Source organism: Monodelphis domestica, chromosome 4 (genome assembly GCF_027887165.1).
Source record: "Monodelphis domestica isolate mMonDom1 chromosome 4, mMonDom1.pri, whole genome shotgun sequence".
NCBI lineage: Eukaryota > Metazoa > Chordata > Mammalia > Didelphimorphia > Didelphidae > Monodelphis > Monodelphis domestica.
The window spans coordinates 390,649,427-390,665,089 of record NC_077230.1 but is presented as its reverse complement, the minus strand read 5'-3'; the positions used below and the strand labels follow the sequence as shown (position 1 = coordinate 390,665,089).

Below are 15,663 nucleotides of genomic sequence, written 5' to 3'. Positions count from 1 at the left end.
TTGTGCCCAAGAGAAGAAATAATACCTCAAGTACTACTGGAATGACATTACATAGCAAGAATATGATTCACTGAGGCTAAAATCAGACAAGGTCCAATAGAAAGGACTCCTCCTGGCTAATTTACTGTGTGATGTAAGGTAAATAGCTTTCCCTCTCTAGACTTCAGCTACCTGGTCTATAAAATGAGAGATGAACTATGTTCTTTCTAAGGTGCCTTTGAATTGTAACATCCTGTGTTGTAACTATGGTTCCCAGTTCTAGTCAATCAATCAACAAGCATTCATTAAGCATTTACTTTATGTAAGGCACTGTGCTCAGAATACAAGTCCCTGCCTTCAAGGAGCTTCCATTCTAGGAGAGTCAAGGAGGATGAGAGAGGACATATATAAATTAGAGCATACAGAATAAATATAGGATAAATGGAAGAGAGCCTTGGAAGGAAGCTCTGATGCTAGCAGCTGGGAGGTAGAGAAGGCTCCTCCAAGAAATGGATCTCTAGGCAAGTCTTAAAGGCTCTGATGTTCTTTCTGTGTTCCAAGCTCCCTCCCACCTCTCATATTCTGTGTTCTATGATGCATCCCACCTCTGATTCCACATATTCTATAGTGCCTTCCATTTCTAGCATATGGACCTTTCAGCACTGATATTCAGTGGTACTGTGGGTCCAGGTAACCCCAATCCCAAAACTTAGCCCATCTAAAGCTCCCACTCTGAAAAGCCAACCATTTTTTCCTCTAAGCATCCTCACAAAGCCTGCCTCACAAACAGCTGATCCCAATGACAGGGAGAGAACAGATCAGACACGGGGGACTGTTGCCTGGGTAATAAGACTGGCTTGGGGAGCAGAGCTGTGGGAAGTCTGGGAGGCTGGCACGGGTAGACCAAAGACCTGACAAGAGCATAGCCAGGGCAGTCCCTAGTAAGGCTCCATAATGTCTGACTTTTCTGCTAGCAGGAGCAGCAGCTGCCCTCTGGCCTCTCAGTGATGGGGTCTTGTGGACAGAACCCACTGATGGGCCAAGCACAACCCATAGTTTATCCCTCCCCCAACCATTCTCCCCTACTTTATTTCCCCACACCAGTCTCTTTTGATAGCCCCAGGGTCCATGGCAGAGTTTCCTCTCTAGGGAATGGCCTTGGAGCACAGAATGGCACAGTGACCAGTATTCAGCTCCATCAGGGTCCTGCTTATATTCACCGGAGTCCCAATCCCATCAGATTTGGAGCTGGACCAGAAGGAGCCTTGGAAACCATTTAATCCAAGGCCTTTCTTTTACAAAAAAGGAAGCCAGGACTCAAGGTGAAGTGACTTCTCTAAGGTCCCCCAATACCTAAGTGTCAGAGCAGGATTCAAATCCAGGTCCTCTAACCCTCAGAGTGCTCCTTCCATGATGCCTTGTGGGGGTAGTGAGGTGGGAGGAGTGGGGGAAGGCTAGTAGAGTGGGAATTCAAGAAGCTGGCTTGGGATGGGAAGGAAGAACCCATGAGCATCTCCTTCTGTCAATCCACTCTTCCATGCTGTGATCACCAAACTAAAATGCCCATCTTGTAAGTCCTGCTCTCTCCTATTCTCTCCCTCACCTTGTGTACCGAAATACTAGCACCTTTCCTGGGGGTCTGGGACCTGTTGGTGTGTTACTATGGCAACAGTGGGGGGAAGGGGAAGGGTGACAGCTCCTTTCAGCTCCTTTCCATGTCTTTTCCACTGCTAGAAGCTAGCTAATTCGCAGGTACAGCCCCATGTCATCCTTTATGGCCACCATGGCAGGCTGAGAGGAAGCCCCAGATATCACTTGACCCTGAGTAGACCCCCGATTCCTCACCAAGACCCATTTATGCTAACATCTGGGCCGAGGGAGCATGGGGAGTCAAGGGAGTGATACAACTACCTGGGAGTGTTAAGAAATACCTCAATTGTCCCCATCCCAAGTTTGGGGACTTTGTGGAATTGAGAACAAGGTCAACCCCTCCTCAACCCTCCTCTGGGCTACTGAAATAGCCAACTCACTGATCTCCCTAAATCCCAGACCCCTTCCCTGCCCCTTCCCCAAGCTATCCCATACCTTTCAGAAGTCGAGGTCAGTCTTCCTAATTCACTGGTCATGCTACTGCCTTGTGAATAAATTCAGTGGCTTCCCATTCCCTTATTTAACCTAACATTCAAGGCCCTTTCACAATTTGTCCTCCACTTAAGGATAGAATGGAAAAAGCACCCTTCATGAAATTTGAGTTCACTTTATAAGTTCTGTGGTCATGGGGGAACTACCTTAATTTCCTTGCCTGCAAAATGAGGGCCAAAAGGAATGATCTCTAAGCTGCCTTCCAGCTCCAGTATTCAGTGTCAATTCATTCATTCATTCATTCATTCATTCATTCATTCATTATCAAGCATGTATACTATGTGCTAAGCTCCGGGGATACAAAAAGAAGCAAAAGATAGACCTTGACCTCAAAGAGCTTACAATCTGATGGGGTAAACAACATGCAAATTATATATATATATATATATATATATACACACACACACACACACACACACACACACACAGCACCAGGATAACAAGTGGGAGTGTGCTGGTAAATATTTAACAACCAGCTCTTCAAAAAGTGTGTAAGAGAGACTTTTAGGTTTAATCTGCATCATTAACATTTTCTCCATCACTTTCTTAAGACTAGACAATCAACAAAATAAGGAATGAAGCCCTGAGGCATATAGCCTTTGCTGATTTCTGAGTAAGTAGCAAGAGATTGTGAGATTTCTGAAAATTGTCTAATCAGCTCTCAGGACCCTACATGAACCAGTGACGGTACAGCCCTGAATCAATGATGGAAATGAAACTCTTCCTGCTCTCTGGGAGTTTACTTTCTATTGCAGGAAAAGAAAATGAACCCAACTGGTAAATACTCTCAGCTTTGAGAGTCTAGGTTCCAAGCCCCCTCCCCTTTCTGGCATCTTACATCCTAGGATCTCTCTTGCCACTCTGACTTTTTCGGTTCTAAAGCTCTGACATCCCAAGTTCTAAGCTCCAGTGTTCTCCATTCTAAGTGTCCCCCCAGATCTAATGTTCCAAGAGCTTTGGCATAGAGGTTAGAACAGAGCTTAGAGATTAGTCATCAGCAGCCAAAGAATGATGAGATGAAGCACGTGGGAGGACAGATGGCCTCCCGAGCAGATGCCGACTGTTTCTCTCCCTCCCCTGGCTGAGGCACAACAGTCCAGTTCAGTCTCTTGCTCTCATTCTGTTCTGTCTTCTCTTTCCACAGTTGCCCCCAAAGGCCCGAAAATCATGATGACGCCCACCAGAGCCCGAGTGGGAGACACTGTGAGGATCCTGGTCCATGGCTTTCAGGTCAGGCAGGAGCCCTTTCTTGGGCAGCCAGGGTTGTGGGGAGGTGGAAGAGTGGAGAAGGAAGGAGAGAGCCCTTTCATCATTCATAGCCTATCCATGAAAGAAACCAGTGGGATCACTCCACCAAGAGCCAGGCAACCCCAGCCATGGTCCTCCCCAACTATCCACTTGGTCTCTGGCAACAGACCCCAGCTTGACACATGTCACATCCTATCTTCTCTCCTCCATTCCATAGAATGAAGTCTTCCCTGAGCCCCTGTTCACTTGGACCCGAGTGGGGAGCCGCCTTCTGGATGGCAGCACAGAACACGATGGGAAGGAGCTGGTACTGGAGAGAGTACCCGCTGAGCTCAATGGCTCCATGTACCGATGCACAGCCCAGAATCCCCTGGGCTCCACTGACACCCACACCCGCCTCATCGTATTTGGTAAGAGACCCAACCCAAGTCAATGGGGTGAGAGAAGAGGGAGCCATGGTATCTGTGCCTAGAAGAAATGGCCCTTTCTTGGCAGGAAGGAACACATTTGTCTGGGCCACCAGGGTGAGGAATGGATGATTTGGAGATGGCCATCGATTTTTTTAATTGAAAATTTTTATTTAATTAATTAATTTAAAATATTTTTCCATGGCTATATGATTCATGTTCTTTCCCTCCCCTCCCTCCCCATCCCCATAGCCAACACGCAATTCCTCTGGGTTTTACATGTGTCATTGATCAAGACCTATTTCCATATTATTGATATTTGCACTAGGGTGATTGTTTAGAGTCTGCATCCCCAATCATATCCCCATCAACCCATGTGATCAAGCAGTTGTTTTTCTTCTGGGTTTCTGCTCCCACGGTTCTTTCTCTGGATGTGGACAGTGTTCTTTCTCATAAGTGAGATGGCCATCTATTAACTAATAACAATGTTAATGATGATTATTGTTGTTCTGTTGTTTCAATCTTATCCAGTTCTTTGTACCCCATTCAGGGTTTTCTGGTAAAAGATATTGGAGTGGTTTGCCATTTCCTTCTCCAGAGTGTCCCCATTTTACAGACGAGGAAACTGATGCAAACAGGGTTAAATAACTTGCCCAGGGTCACATAGCTAAGAAGTGATTGAGGTTAAATTTGAACTCAGGAAGATGAGATCTATTCCTGACTCTATATGTTATCATGCCACATACCTGTTCTAGTAATCTGGAAGTTTTTATGGTTTTTATACATCTGGAAGTCTTTATACATCTGGAGTTTTTATAGTGCTTTAAAACTTGAAAACACTATTTATGTATTTCCTTTGATCTTCACAAGAACCTGGGAGAGAAGTTCTCTATCATTCCCCATTTTACAAATGAAGAAATTAAAACAGGTGGTATGGTCTAAGGTGAGATTTTTGATCCCAGGTTTTCCTGACTCCAGGGCATTGAGGTGGTATAATGAATAGAGCACCGAGCCTGGAGTCTGGAAAAATCTTTCAGAGTTCAAATCTGACCTCAAATACCAGCTTTGTGATCCTGGGCAGGTCACTTAACTCCTATATGCCTCAGTTCCTCATCTATAAAATAGGGGCACACTGGAGAAGGAAAGGACAAACTATTCCATTATCTTTGCCCCCCCCAAAAAAACCTGGATAAAGTCCCTGGGTAGAATCAGACATGACTGAGAACAACTTCTTGACTCCAAGCCCAGAACTCTTACCCACTGCAGCCCCTGTTTCATTCACTGGCCTTGAAGAAGTACAGTAAAAAAAAGCCCTGGAGGGGGGGAGGGAGGGAGGGAGGAAGGAAGGAAGGAAGGAAGGAAGGAAGGAAGGAAGGAAGGAAGGAAGGAAGGAAGGAAGGAAGGAAGGAAGGAAGGAAGGAAGGAAGGAAGGAAGGAAGGAAGGAAGGAAGGAAGGAAGGAAGGGAAGGAGAAAAAAGAAGGAAAGGAAGAGAAAAAAGAAAGGAAAGGAAGAGAGAAAAGTGGACAGATAGAAAGAGATAAAGAGATGATAGACAGAAAGAGATAGATAACCTGACCTTTGGTTGGGTTGGGCTAGGGAAACTCTAAGATCACTTCCAGCTCTATGATCTCTAAGATTTCTTCCAACTCCAAACCTTCTTCTGAATGGATAGTCCACTGGGTAGAGATTGGGGAATGCTGCTCTTAAAAGGATTTAAAGCCCAGCTAGGGCAGGGGAAATAAGAGATGGAAGGAGAAGAACCTTAGATATGAAGGCTCAAGACTTGGTTTCAAATCCTGGCTCTCCTCCTTACTCTCCACATGAGCTTGGGTAAGTTATTTCTCATGACTATGAAATATTGGAAATATATCATCTCTTCAAGCTTAAAGTCTATGAAAACTATATAATATGTGTCCCTTTCCCTGGGGATGAAAAGAGAGCTGGGGTTGTATCTATACCCCACCCAGGCCTAGATAGGCAGTAGACAGGATACTACCCAACTCCTCTGCTCCACCAGGTATTGATCATAGGAGGTGTGGATCTGGAAGAGACCAAGACAAATAGTCTTGAAGGGCAGCATGAGAGAACTAGATTACACAGAAAAGAATTCTCCAACAACAAAAGGGAGGGATGCCAATTCAGAGGGAGGTTGTGAGCTCATAATTTTTGGCGTTCTTAGAGAATTAGGAGAGCACAATCCACAATTGGGATGATATAGGTGAGGTTCCTTCCCATCACTTAACTTCTATATGTCTCAGTTTTCTCATCTGTAAAAATGGGAATAATAGCACTTACCTCCCAAGAATATTATGAGGATAGAGTAAGATGTTTGCATAAAATGATTTGCAAACCTTAAAGAGCTATAAAAATGTTAGCTATTGTTGTAAAAATTACATGAAAATCACAATCTTTCATTTGTACAGTGCTTTTGCAGCCAGATAATTTGGAGTCAGTTGTTATAGGATACAAGGATTTATAGTGCCAAACACCAAACACTAAGTGCCTTGCAAATACATCATTCAGTCCTCACAAGCCTTGGAGAATGACCACTGGATGTCTACATCAGCTCTCCCAAGAGTCAGAGTGACAGAGTATATCAAAATAACCGAATCATGTATTTAGCATCAGAAGAGACTTTCAGAGTCATCTATTACAATCTCTCTCATTTTACAGATGAGGAAACTGAGGCCCCAAGAAGTATGCGGTAGTACATGTCTGAGGCAGGATTTGAACATCCAGATTTCTGGGTTACAAAGCCAGGGCTTATTACATTCTACCAGGCTTCAAATCGATGACTCCAAAAGTCACAGTCTGTGTTTCAGCGATGGGATGCCCCAGGCTTGCACTTGACACCTTTGAGACTTTACTCAGGCCCTGAATGCTCTTCTCCTCTTTTGTTTCCCACAGAAAACCCAAATATTCCCAGAGGAACAGAGGACTCCAATGGTAAGCTTCTACTTGTAGCTCTTCCAAATGGGAATTGAATTGGACTTTCTGGATGGGCAAGGCACTCTTGGAATCAGATTGCCATATCTGCTCCCCTGACCCCATTTCTCAGATATGAGACTCTTGTGTTGTTGTTTGGTGCTTTTCAGTTATAACTGACTCTTTGTGACCCCATTTGGAGTTTTCTTGGTAAAGATACTAGAGTTATTGGCCATCCTTCTCTGGCTCATTTCTGGGTTCAAATTCTGCTTCTGATGCCAATATCTGGGTGGCCTTTGGTACATCACTTAAAATGAGAGGGCTGGATTAGATGGTCTCTGAAACCCCTTCTAGCCCAAGAGCTATGATCCCATGATTGGAGTTGGAAAAGAACTTAGCAGTCAGCTCATCCAACTCCTGTTTGACTCACTGGACCAGCTTCTGCTAGAAGACCTCCCTGGAGGCAGAGTCCATTCTTCTTCCCCCAAAGTAGCCCCTATTCTGGGACATTGTTTCTAGTTTTTTATCTAAGGCCAGAGAAAGCATTCTGTGATGGGCCTCATCCCACACCCAGGCTTTGAATCCACACGAACCTCTCTCCCTTCTAAGAGCTCCCTGTTCATGCTCAGAATTCATGCCATTTGAATACTGCATCTGCCTGGCTTCTTTTGTGGCTCAACCCAAATGCTAAGGCAGCTTGGTGAGGAGGGCATTAGGACCCAGTGTGGACTCAGTCTCTCTTACTAGACACACTGGCCTAGTACACCTGCTCCTTCCTATCCTAACTCATTGTTCACTCAATGGAGTGGCTGGAGCTCTGCACCCAAACAGTCTCCCAAACTTCTGGGGATTCGCACCTGGACACATCCACAAACACCCACTGATTTGGACTCTCGGCTCCCAGCTGCATCTCTCTCTATGTAGTCTCCCCTTGTCTGACTCACATCACTAATGGCTCTCATCACAAGTCTGAGACACCATCCATGCTCCAATCTTCATACACACTGCATATGGCACCCTCAGGGAGCAGCTGATCAGTGGAGCTTGCTCTTCCGAACCCCAAATTCAAGAGAACATCTTTTAGATCCTGAAGATAATCAAAAGCTCTGACCAGTTGAGTCCTGGATTACATTGGAGCCTCCCTTTAGAGACTGTCATATGGAATATGAGAGCTGGAAAGGATCTCAGAATTCAGAATGTCAGCTCTAGGAGAGCCATTAGAATATAGAATGTCAGTGCTGGGAGGGAACCTTAGAACACAGAATGTTAGAGTTAAGAGAAACTTTAGAACAGAGAATGTCAGAGCTGGGAGAGACCTTAGAACAGAGAATGCCAGAGCTGGGAGGGACCTTAGAACAGAGAATGTCAGAGCTGGGAGAGACTTTAGAACAGAGAATGTCAGAGCTGGGAGAGTCCTTAGAACACAGAATGTCAGAGCTGGGAGAGACCTTAGAACAGAGAATGTCAGAGCTGGGAGAGTCCTTAGAACAGAGAATGGCAGAGCTGGGAGAGAGCTTAGAACAGAGAATGTCAGAACTAGGAGAGACCTTAGAACAGAGAATGTCAGAGCTGGGAGAGAGCTTAGAACAGAGACTGTCAGAGCTGGGAGGGAGCTTAGAAGAGAGAATGTCAGAGCTGGGAGAGTCCTTAGAACAGAGAATGTCAGAGCTGGGAGAGTCCTTAGAACAGAGAATGTCAGAGCTGGGAGAGTCCTTAGAACAGAGAATGGCAGAGCTGGGAGAGAGCTTAGAACAGAGAATGTCAGAGCTGGGAGAGACCTTAGAACAGAGAATGTCAGAGCTGGGAGAGAGCTTAGAACAGAGACTGTCAGAGCTGGGAGGGAGCTTAGAACAGAGAACATCAGAGCTGGGAGAGACCTTAGAACAGAGAATGTCAGAAAAGTACTAGAGTATTGGAATGTAGCATATCAGAGCTGAAAGGGCTCTTAGAACACAAAAAGTCAGAGCTGAAATGGAACTTAGAACACAGAAGTCAGATCTTAGAAGGACTTTAGAGTATAAAGTGTTAAAACAGAATTTTAGAAGAATTCTTTAGTATAATTCTCCAACCCCATTTCATAGATACGACCCAGACGGAGACTCAGCGAAGGGAAATGACTTATTTCCTTTCTGCTTGCTATTATCAAAACCAAATAAATGACTTATTTCCACACTTTCTTAGTATCAACACCAGAACTCAAATTCCAGGCTCCTATTTCTGCCCCAGGAATTTCCCATCTCCACTGCCTCACCTACTACAGGCTTGTTTGTGGTGACACAGAAACAACAACCAGTCCAACCAACTACCACAACAAGGGGTTGCCCCCAAGGGCTGACAGAGTCACTGTGTGGTTACTAGAGTGGGCAGAGCCCTCTGGCAGCTTCTCCAGGCCCCTCGGCCCACCCTACTCTGGCCCAGCTGGGCAAGGCCAACGCTGCAGACTGTCCAGCCCCCCGCCTCTCAGTGGGCCACACAATGGCCAGAGCATTCCCTCAGACCGGGGGGCAGCAGAGGAAGGGGAGAAAGGGGGCTGTTAGCATTTACAAAGCAGCCCAGGGGATCTAGAGAGGATGCAGAGAAGAGCCTGGTCCCAACCAAACCATTTCAATGGCTCCCAGCCCTGGACCCAGAGAGAGAAAGAGCAACACATGGCCAGACGTATGCAGACACGCACAGAGAGCCCAGGAATGGGGAGTGAGAGCCAGAGGGGAACCTGGAAGGCATCCAGCCTAACATCTTCATTTGAGAGGAGACAACTGAGGGATCCACCCAGGACAGACCACAAGAGGTCTCTGGAACACTCCAATACAGGGTCTGGCAGAAGAAAAGTACCAAGAGCTGGTCCGTAGAGATAAGAGAGCTCCATACATAGAGTATGGAAACAGTACTGACTCCCATTGACACAGAGCTTTCAACTAGGTGGCACAGGAGATAGAGAGCCAGGCCAGAAGGCAGGAAGCCTGAGTTCAAATCTGGCCTCAGACACTTTCTAGCTGTGTGACTCTGGGCAAGTCACTTAACCTTCTCTTTGTGCCTCAGCTTCTTCATCAATGAAATGAAAGAGTAAGACTTCATGGACTAGTGGTGTGACTCTCACTAGCTGTGTGACCTTGGGTAAGTCACTTAATTCTGTTAGCCTCAGTTTCCTCATCTGTCCAATGAGCTAGAGAAGGAAACAGCCGACCACTCTAGTATCTTGGCCAAAAAAAACATGAGTAGAGTCACGAAGAGCCAGACAGGGCAGAAATGCCTGAACGACGACACACTGTGGCTTAAGGATTGTAAATTGCTATGTTTTTAACTCCAGTGATCCTTATAATAACCCTAAACGGTAGGTGGTATCATTATCCCCATTTTATAGATGGGGAAACTGAGGCTGAAAGAGATTAAGGGATTTGCCCAGAGACACAAACCAATATCCAACTGTGGATTCCAACTCAGGTCTTCCTGAGTCCAAGTGCAGCCCTCTCTATCCACTGTTTACACATGCATATCCGCCTTCTGCCTGTATAGAGACAGGGTCTGCTGCTTAGTAGCCATGGGGCCTTGGGCAAGTTAGACATGAAAGAAGAGGAAGAATTCAACAGGTGAAGAGGCAGAGGGAGAGCCGGGTGAGGGGCAAAGGCTCCAAGACAGGAGATCGCAGGACACGCTTGGGAGATGGGAGAGCCGGCTGGTTTGGCTGCAGCATTGAAGCATGTAGATAAATGGAGAGAAATCTAGAAAAGTCCATTGGAGCCAGAATGCAATGTGGGCCTTGAATGCCAAGCAAAAGGCTTTTAACTTTCCTCAGCAAGCAATAGGGAGCACTCAAGAGTCTGGGAGAGATGAGGGCTCTGGCTAGTCCTCTGCATCAGACCTCGGGCTGCAGCAAACAGCTGTGCTCCTTCTCCACTTCCTGTCCTGTTCTCTCTTATCTCCACTTCTGGTGAAATGAGGTGTTTGGAGAGTGTAGATGAAAGGTGCTCTCTAGGGGGGAATCTTTTTTTTTCTTTTTACAGCCTGAGTCCAAGAGCAAATCAAACAGCCTCGAATGCCATCCCTAATTAAATTTTAATCAAATGTCTTTAATTCCTTCTAGGTTGTTTCACACAGTGAATGAGGTGACTCCTGATAGCTCTTTATATACAGAACTGCCCCAATTATCCACACTGAAGGAGCAGGGAAGAGAATAGACAGTTCAGAAAAACACACCATCCCAATGTCACTTGTTTGACCAGAAATTAAACAAAATTGAATTGTGTCAGGCAGTGTCATGTGTTGGAAAGCATACCAGAGGGAGTCATAGGGCCCTTGAGCTAGACTTGAAGGGACCTTGGAGGCCATCTCATTTCAGCCCTTCATTTTCCAGACAAGGAAACTGAGGCTCAAAGATGTTGGCCAAGGTCACATAGTTTGTGAGCATCATGGGGTGGGATTTGAACACAGGTCCTCTGTCTTCAGAGACATTATTCTTTTCAATGGAGAGAGAGAAAGAGGCAGAAAGAAGGAAAGATGGAGAGTGGGTAGAAGAGAGAAAAAGGGAGGGAGGGAGAGGGAGAGGGGGAGGAAAGAGAGGGGAAGAGAGAGAGTATGTGTGTGAGAGAAAGAGAAAAGGAAAGATGGAGAGTGAGTAGGAGAGAAAAAAGGGAGGGAGGGAGAGGGAGAAGGGGAGGAAGGAGAGAGAGTGGAAAGAGAGAGAAAGGGGAAGGAGATGGAGAGAAGGAGGGTAGAGAAAAAGAGAAGGGAGAGGGGGAGGAAGGAGAGGGGGAGAGAGAGTATGTGTGTGTGTGTGTGTGTGTGAGAGAGAGAGAGAGAGAGAGAGAGAGAGAGAGAGAGAGAGAGAGAGAGAGAGAGAGAAGGAAAGATGGAGAGTGGGTAGGAGAGAAAAAGGGAGGGAGGGAGAGGGAGAGGGGGAGGAAGGAGAGGGGAAGAGAGAGAGTATGTGTGTGAGAGAAAGAGAAAATGAAAGATGGAGAGTGAGTAGGAGAGAAAAAAGGGAGGGAGGTAGAGGGAGAAGGGGAGGAAGGAGAGAGAGTGGAGAGAGAGAGAAAGGGGAAGGAGATGGAGAGAGGGAGGGTAGAGAAAAAGAGAAGGGAGAGGGAGAGAAAGTGAGAGAAGGAAGACATGGGGGAGATGAAACAAAGAGGAATAAGGGAGGGGGGAGAGGAAAAAGAGTAAGAGAGGAGAAAAGGGAGATAAAGAAGGAGGGGAGAAGGAGAAAGAGAGGAAGGAGAGAGAGTGGAGAAGAGAACTTTCCCAACCTCCTGAAAGCAAATAGCTTTCAGCCCTTCATTATCTATACTTAAAAGAAAATCCTGACCTAGCTTATCCACTAACAACAATAACAATACCAGTCATTCACTATGGTTTTGAAGTGTGCTGCAGGGTGTATTTTTAGGTTTCCTTAAAACTGTTTGAAAATGTAGCATTCATTCATTCATTCCCCCAATACCCAACACAGCCAGATTCTCTGGACTGGGCTGCCTTGGCCTCTTTCCCAAAGATCTCCACCCAAAATCCTAAGTATAGGATTTGCCAGTGCCTAGACTTGTTATTGATTCCTAAATGCTGGTTGACTGGAGTTAACACATTCAAATTTTGACTCTTCCCCTTTCTACCTGTGAGATATTCAGGAAATCATCCCTTACCACTCAGAACCCCAGCTTCCTCACCTATAAAATGAGAGGGTCAGATTGGATAAAAGGTCCCCTTCCAGCCCTTAATCAATGATTTGGCTGCTTGATTGATGGCCAGTCACTTCCCTGACTGTGGCGACTATGAAGACACATCGATTCTCCCTCTTAGATAACCCAAAATTCCACCAGAGATAATGCTCGCCTCCCCATGTTTCCACAGGTTCCGCTCCGAGCCCTGCTGGTGCCAGGCTGACTTGGGTGTTGGCCCTAACAGTGATCCTTGAGTTGACGTGAAGACCTGAGACCCCTCTCCTCTTGGTGGCTCCATCCGCCATCTACATCTCCGTCCATTGGTCGGGTTTCATTTCTTTTCTAAAACTATTTCCAAGTCTTGTTCTCGGTCTCTTTCTGTCTGTGTCTTGGCTTCCTCAGTCAGTTTAATTAAAACAAACAAAACCATTTTCCCCCGTTGGTCAGCTGCTTGGCATGTTCTTTTCATTCATGGGTTCATTTATGGAGGACTGGATATGACTTCAAGACTACAGCAGGCTCCATGGGAGGGGGGCATGAGCAGGGACAGAAAGAAAGAATAGACACAACTCTTGCCCTCAGGGAACTCCCATTAGCCACCTTCTGCCAAAGGAGGCATAGCATAGTAAATCTGAGTAACTGGCATTAGGATCTGAGGGCCTGGATTTGAATTCGGATTGTTGCTTAAAGGTTTATGGAATACTTTCCCATCGTATACCTGTGAGGTTGGTACTTTAAGTATTTTTAAACCCCTTTCACAGAAAAGGAAATCGAGGTTCAGAGAGGCAGTTGGTTGGCCCATAGAATACAGCCCTGGACTTGATATCAGAAAGAGCTAAGTTTGAATTCTTCTTCAGACATTTTCTTGCTGTGTGATCCTGGGTATAATTAAAGCCCCCTCAAGCCTCAGTTTTCTCGCCTGTACAATGGAGATAATAATAGCACCTACCTCATAGACTTGTAATTATATATACATATATATATATTTAAAGCATTTGGCAAATCTTAAAGTACTATATAAATGCTAGTTGTTATTATTATTATTAGCCAGACACATAGATAAATTAAGCACCAAAGGATTTGAACCCCATATTCATTCTACTACATGCTATGCCATCTTATTGCCTGTCTGACATTGGGCAATTCTACTCTCTGGACCTCAGTTGCCTCAAATGAAGGGAATGGACTAGATGAACTCTGAGGTCCCTTCTAGCTCTAAATTTTAGTTTCTAATTCCAATTCCCCAATTTTCTCAGTTTTCCACAATCTGGACTCCTTGAAGGCAAAGACCGTGTTGGAAGTGCATTGAGACATGTATCTCCATCTTTCCCCTAGAACACTCAAATTGGTCTCCCTGCCTTGAGTCTCTCCCCCCTCTTAGTCCATCTTCCACTCAGCCACCAGTGATTTTCCTAACAATCGAATCCTATCATCCCTATTATTCAGTCAACTTTAGTGACTCCCTACTAGCTCCAGAATCAAATGTAATCTCGAAACCTCCTATTTGGTATCCAAAGCCCTTCGTCGCCTGGCCCCTTCCTCTGATTCCAGTCTTCTTACACCTTCCTTCTCTGCACACTATGCTGCCCTTCTTGCTTTTCCTCACTCAAGACCTTCATTGACCATCTCCATTCCTTTAATTGGCTCTCTCATCTCTATAATAGTCATCCCTACTCACCCTGGGCTCCTGGCTACCCTGGCTCAAATGCCATCTTCCACAGGCTCTCCCCAATTGCTAGTGCCTTCCCTTCTCAGATTACCTCCCATATTCTTTGTATATATCTTATGCATACCTAGCTATTTCCATGTTCCCTCCCCTATTCCAGTAGGAGCTCCCCAAGGACAAAGACAGTTGTTTTGTTTTTTTTCCTTCCTTTGTATCTTTGGCGCTTAGCACAGTGCCTGGCACACAGTAAGTGCTTAAATAAATGTTTGTTGACTGCTTAACATGGACCTCCCACAGAAAGTCCATGCAGAATGGGGGGGGAAAGTAGCAGAATGATGAAAGTGGCCTGATCTTTTCAAAGATAGAGGAAATGGAAATTATCTTCCAAAAGGGAGGTGGGAAGAAAACATTCTAGGTAGGTGACCCAGTGGAAACCCAGGCATGGAGGTGAGAATGTTTTGTACAAGGAGCCCTATAGGGAGAGGGACCTGATTTGAATAGGGAGACCAAGTTGGGGAGGGGAAAGCCCAGGGAGTCCAGATAAAAAAGAAAAATAATAAGAAGCAACTCTCACTTTTGCTATCAGGGGTTTGCAAAAGCACTTTCTTCAAGAAGACTACAGATAAGTAGTGCAAGCATTTGGACCCCCATTTTCCAGATGAGGAAACTGAGGCTCAGAGAGCTCAGAGTGTAGAGCTCTACAGGACCTTAGAGATTCACTAACCCAACCACTTCATTTTACAGATGAGAAAATTAGAGTGATCCAATCATTTTGGAAAGCAGTTTGGAATTAGGCTAAAAAGTTTACTAAAATGTCCATCCACTTTGGCCCAGAGATTCCCCAGTTGGGCATGTACCCAAGGAAGTTAAAGGTAGAAAGAAAGTAAAGCCCCCATGTATGCCACAATATTTAAAGAAATGGTTTTTGTAGAAGCCAAGAACTGGATATAAAGTAGGTACCCCCTGGATTAGGGAATGGCTAAACAAGTTGTGGTCCATGAGTGCCATGGGATATCATTGCACTGTAGGAAACACTATGAAGAATTCAGAGAAAACTGGAAAGATGAGGAAGAAGCAGAAAGACATGATGACAACAGCAATGCATATGAAAAGAACAGTGTTGTGAAACTATAATGGCCATGGTTGGCCCCAAGAGGAGGGATGAGAAAGGGTATCTCCCTCCATTTTTTTTAACAAAGGTGGGGGGTGATGGGTGGGTTATACTGCATGCACTGCCAGACTTGGTCAATGTGTTGATTTGTTAGTTTTGCTGAACTGCTTCCTCCCCCCACCCATTTTTTATTCATTGTTACAAGGTATGTCTTGTTCAGTAGGGGAAGGGGAGGGATATATTCTGAAAAGAAGGTGATGTAAAAACAAAAAGATGTCAATAAAACATTTTTTAAAAAGAAAATCGAAGCCCAGAGAGGTCATGACGTGCCCAAACTCACATGGTTACTAAGTGGCAGATGAGGGAATAGAGCTCCGGACTTCTGGACTTGAAGTCTAGCCTCTTCCCATTGCTGTGTATGCTGCCAGCCTCTCTTGAGGGTGAGAGGAAGGAGAATAAGTCAGAAATATGGTAGGGGGTCTCCATTCTGGCCTCCCTGCTCTGAAAGTCTATTGTTAGTGTTTTCAGAAGAATTT

At 45.4% G+C, this 15,663-nt stretch overlaps 1 protein-coding gene across 1 annotated transcript in view; it reads left to right on the top strand.

Moving 5' to 3' along the window:
* The window catches only part of IGSF21 (immunoglobin superfamily member 21), a 447,442-nt gene extending 432,012 nt beyond the window's left edge, over positions 1-15,430 (top strand). The window contains exons 7-10 of the mRNA XM_056795696.1: positions 3,266-3,351; positions 3,587-3,779; positions 6,685-6,723; positions 12,541-15,430. Coding sequence (XP_056651674.1) covers positions 3,266-3,351; positions 3,587-3,779; positions 6,685-6,723; positions 12,541-12,614 — 392 coding nt within the window. The 3' untranslated portion in view covers positions 12,615-15,430. The remainder of the gene's footprint in view (positions 1-3,265; positions 3,352-3,586; positions 3,780-6,684; positions 6,724-12,540) is intronic.
* Positions 15,431-15,663: the final 233 nt, after the last annotated feature.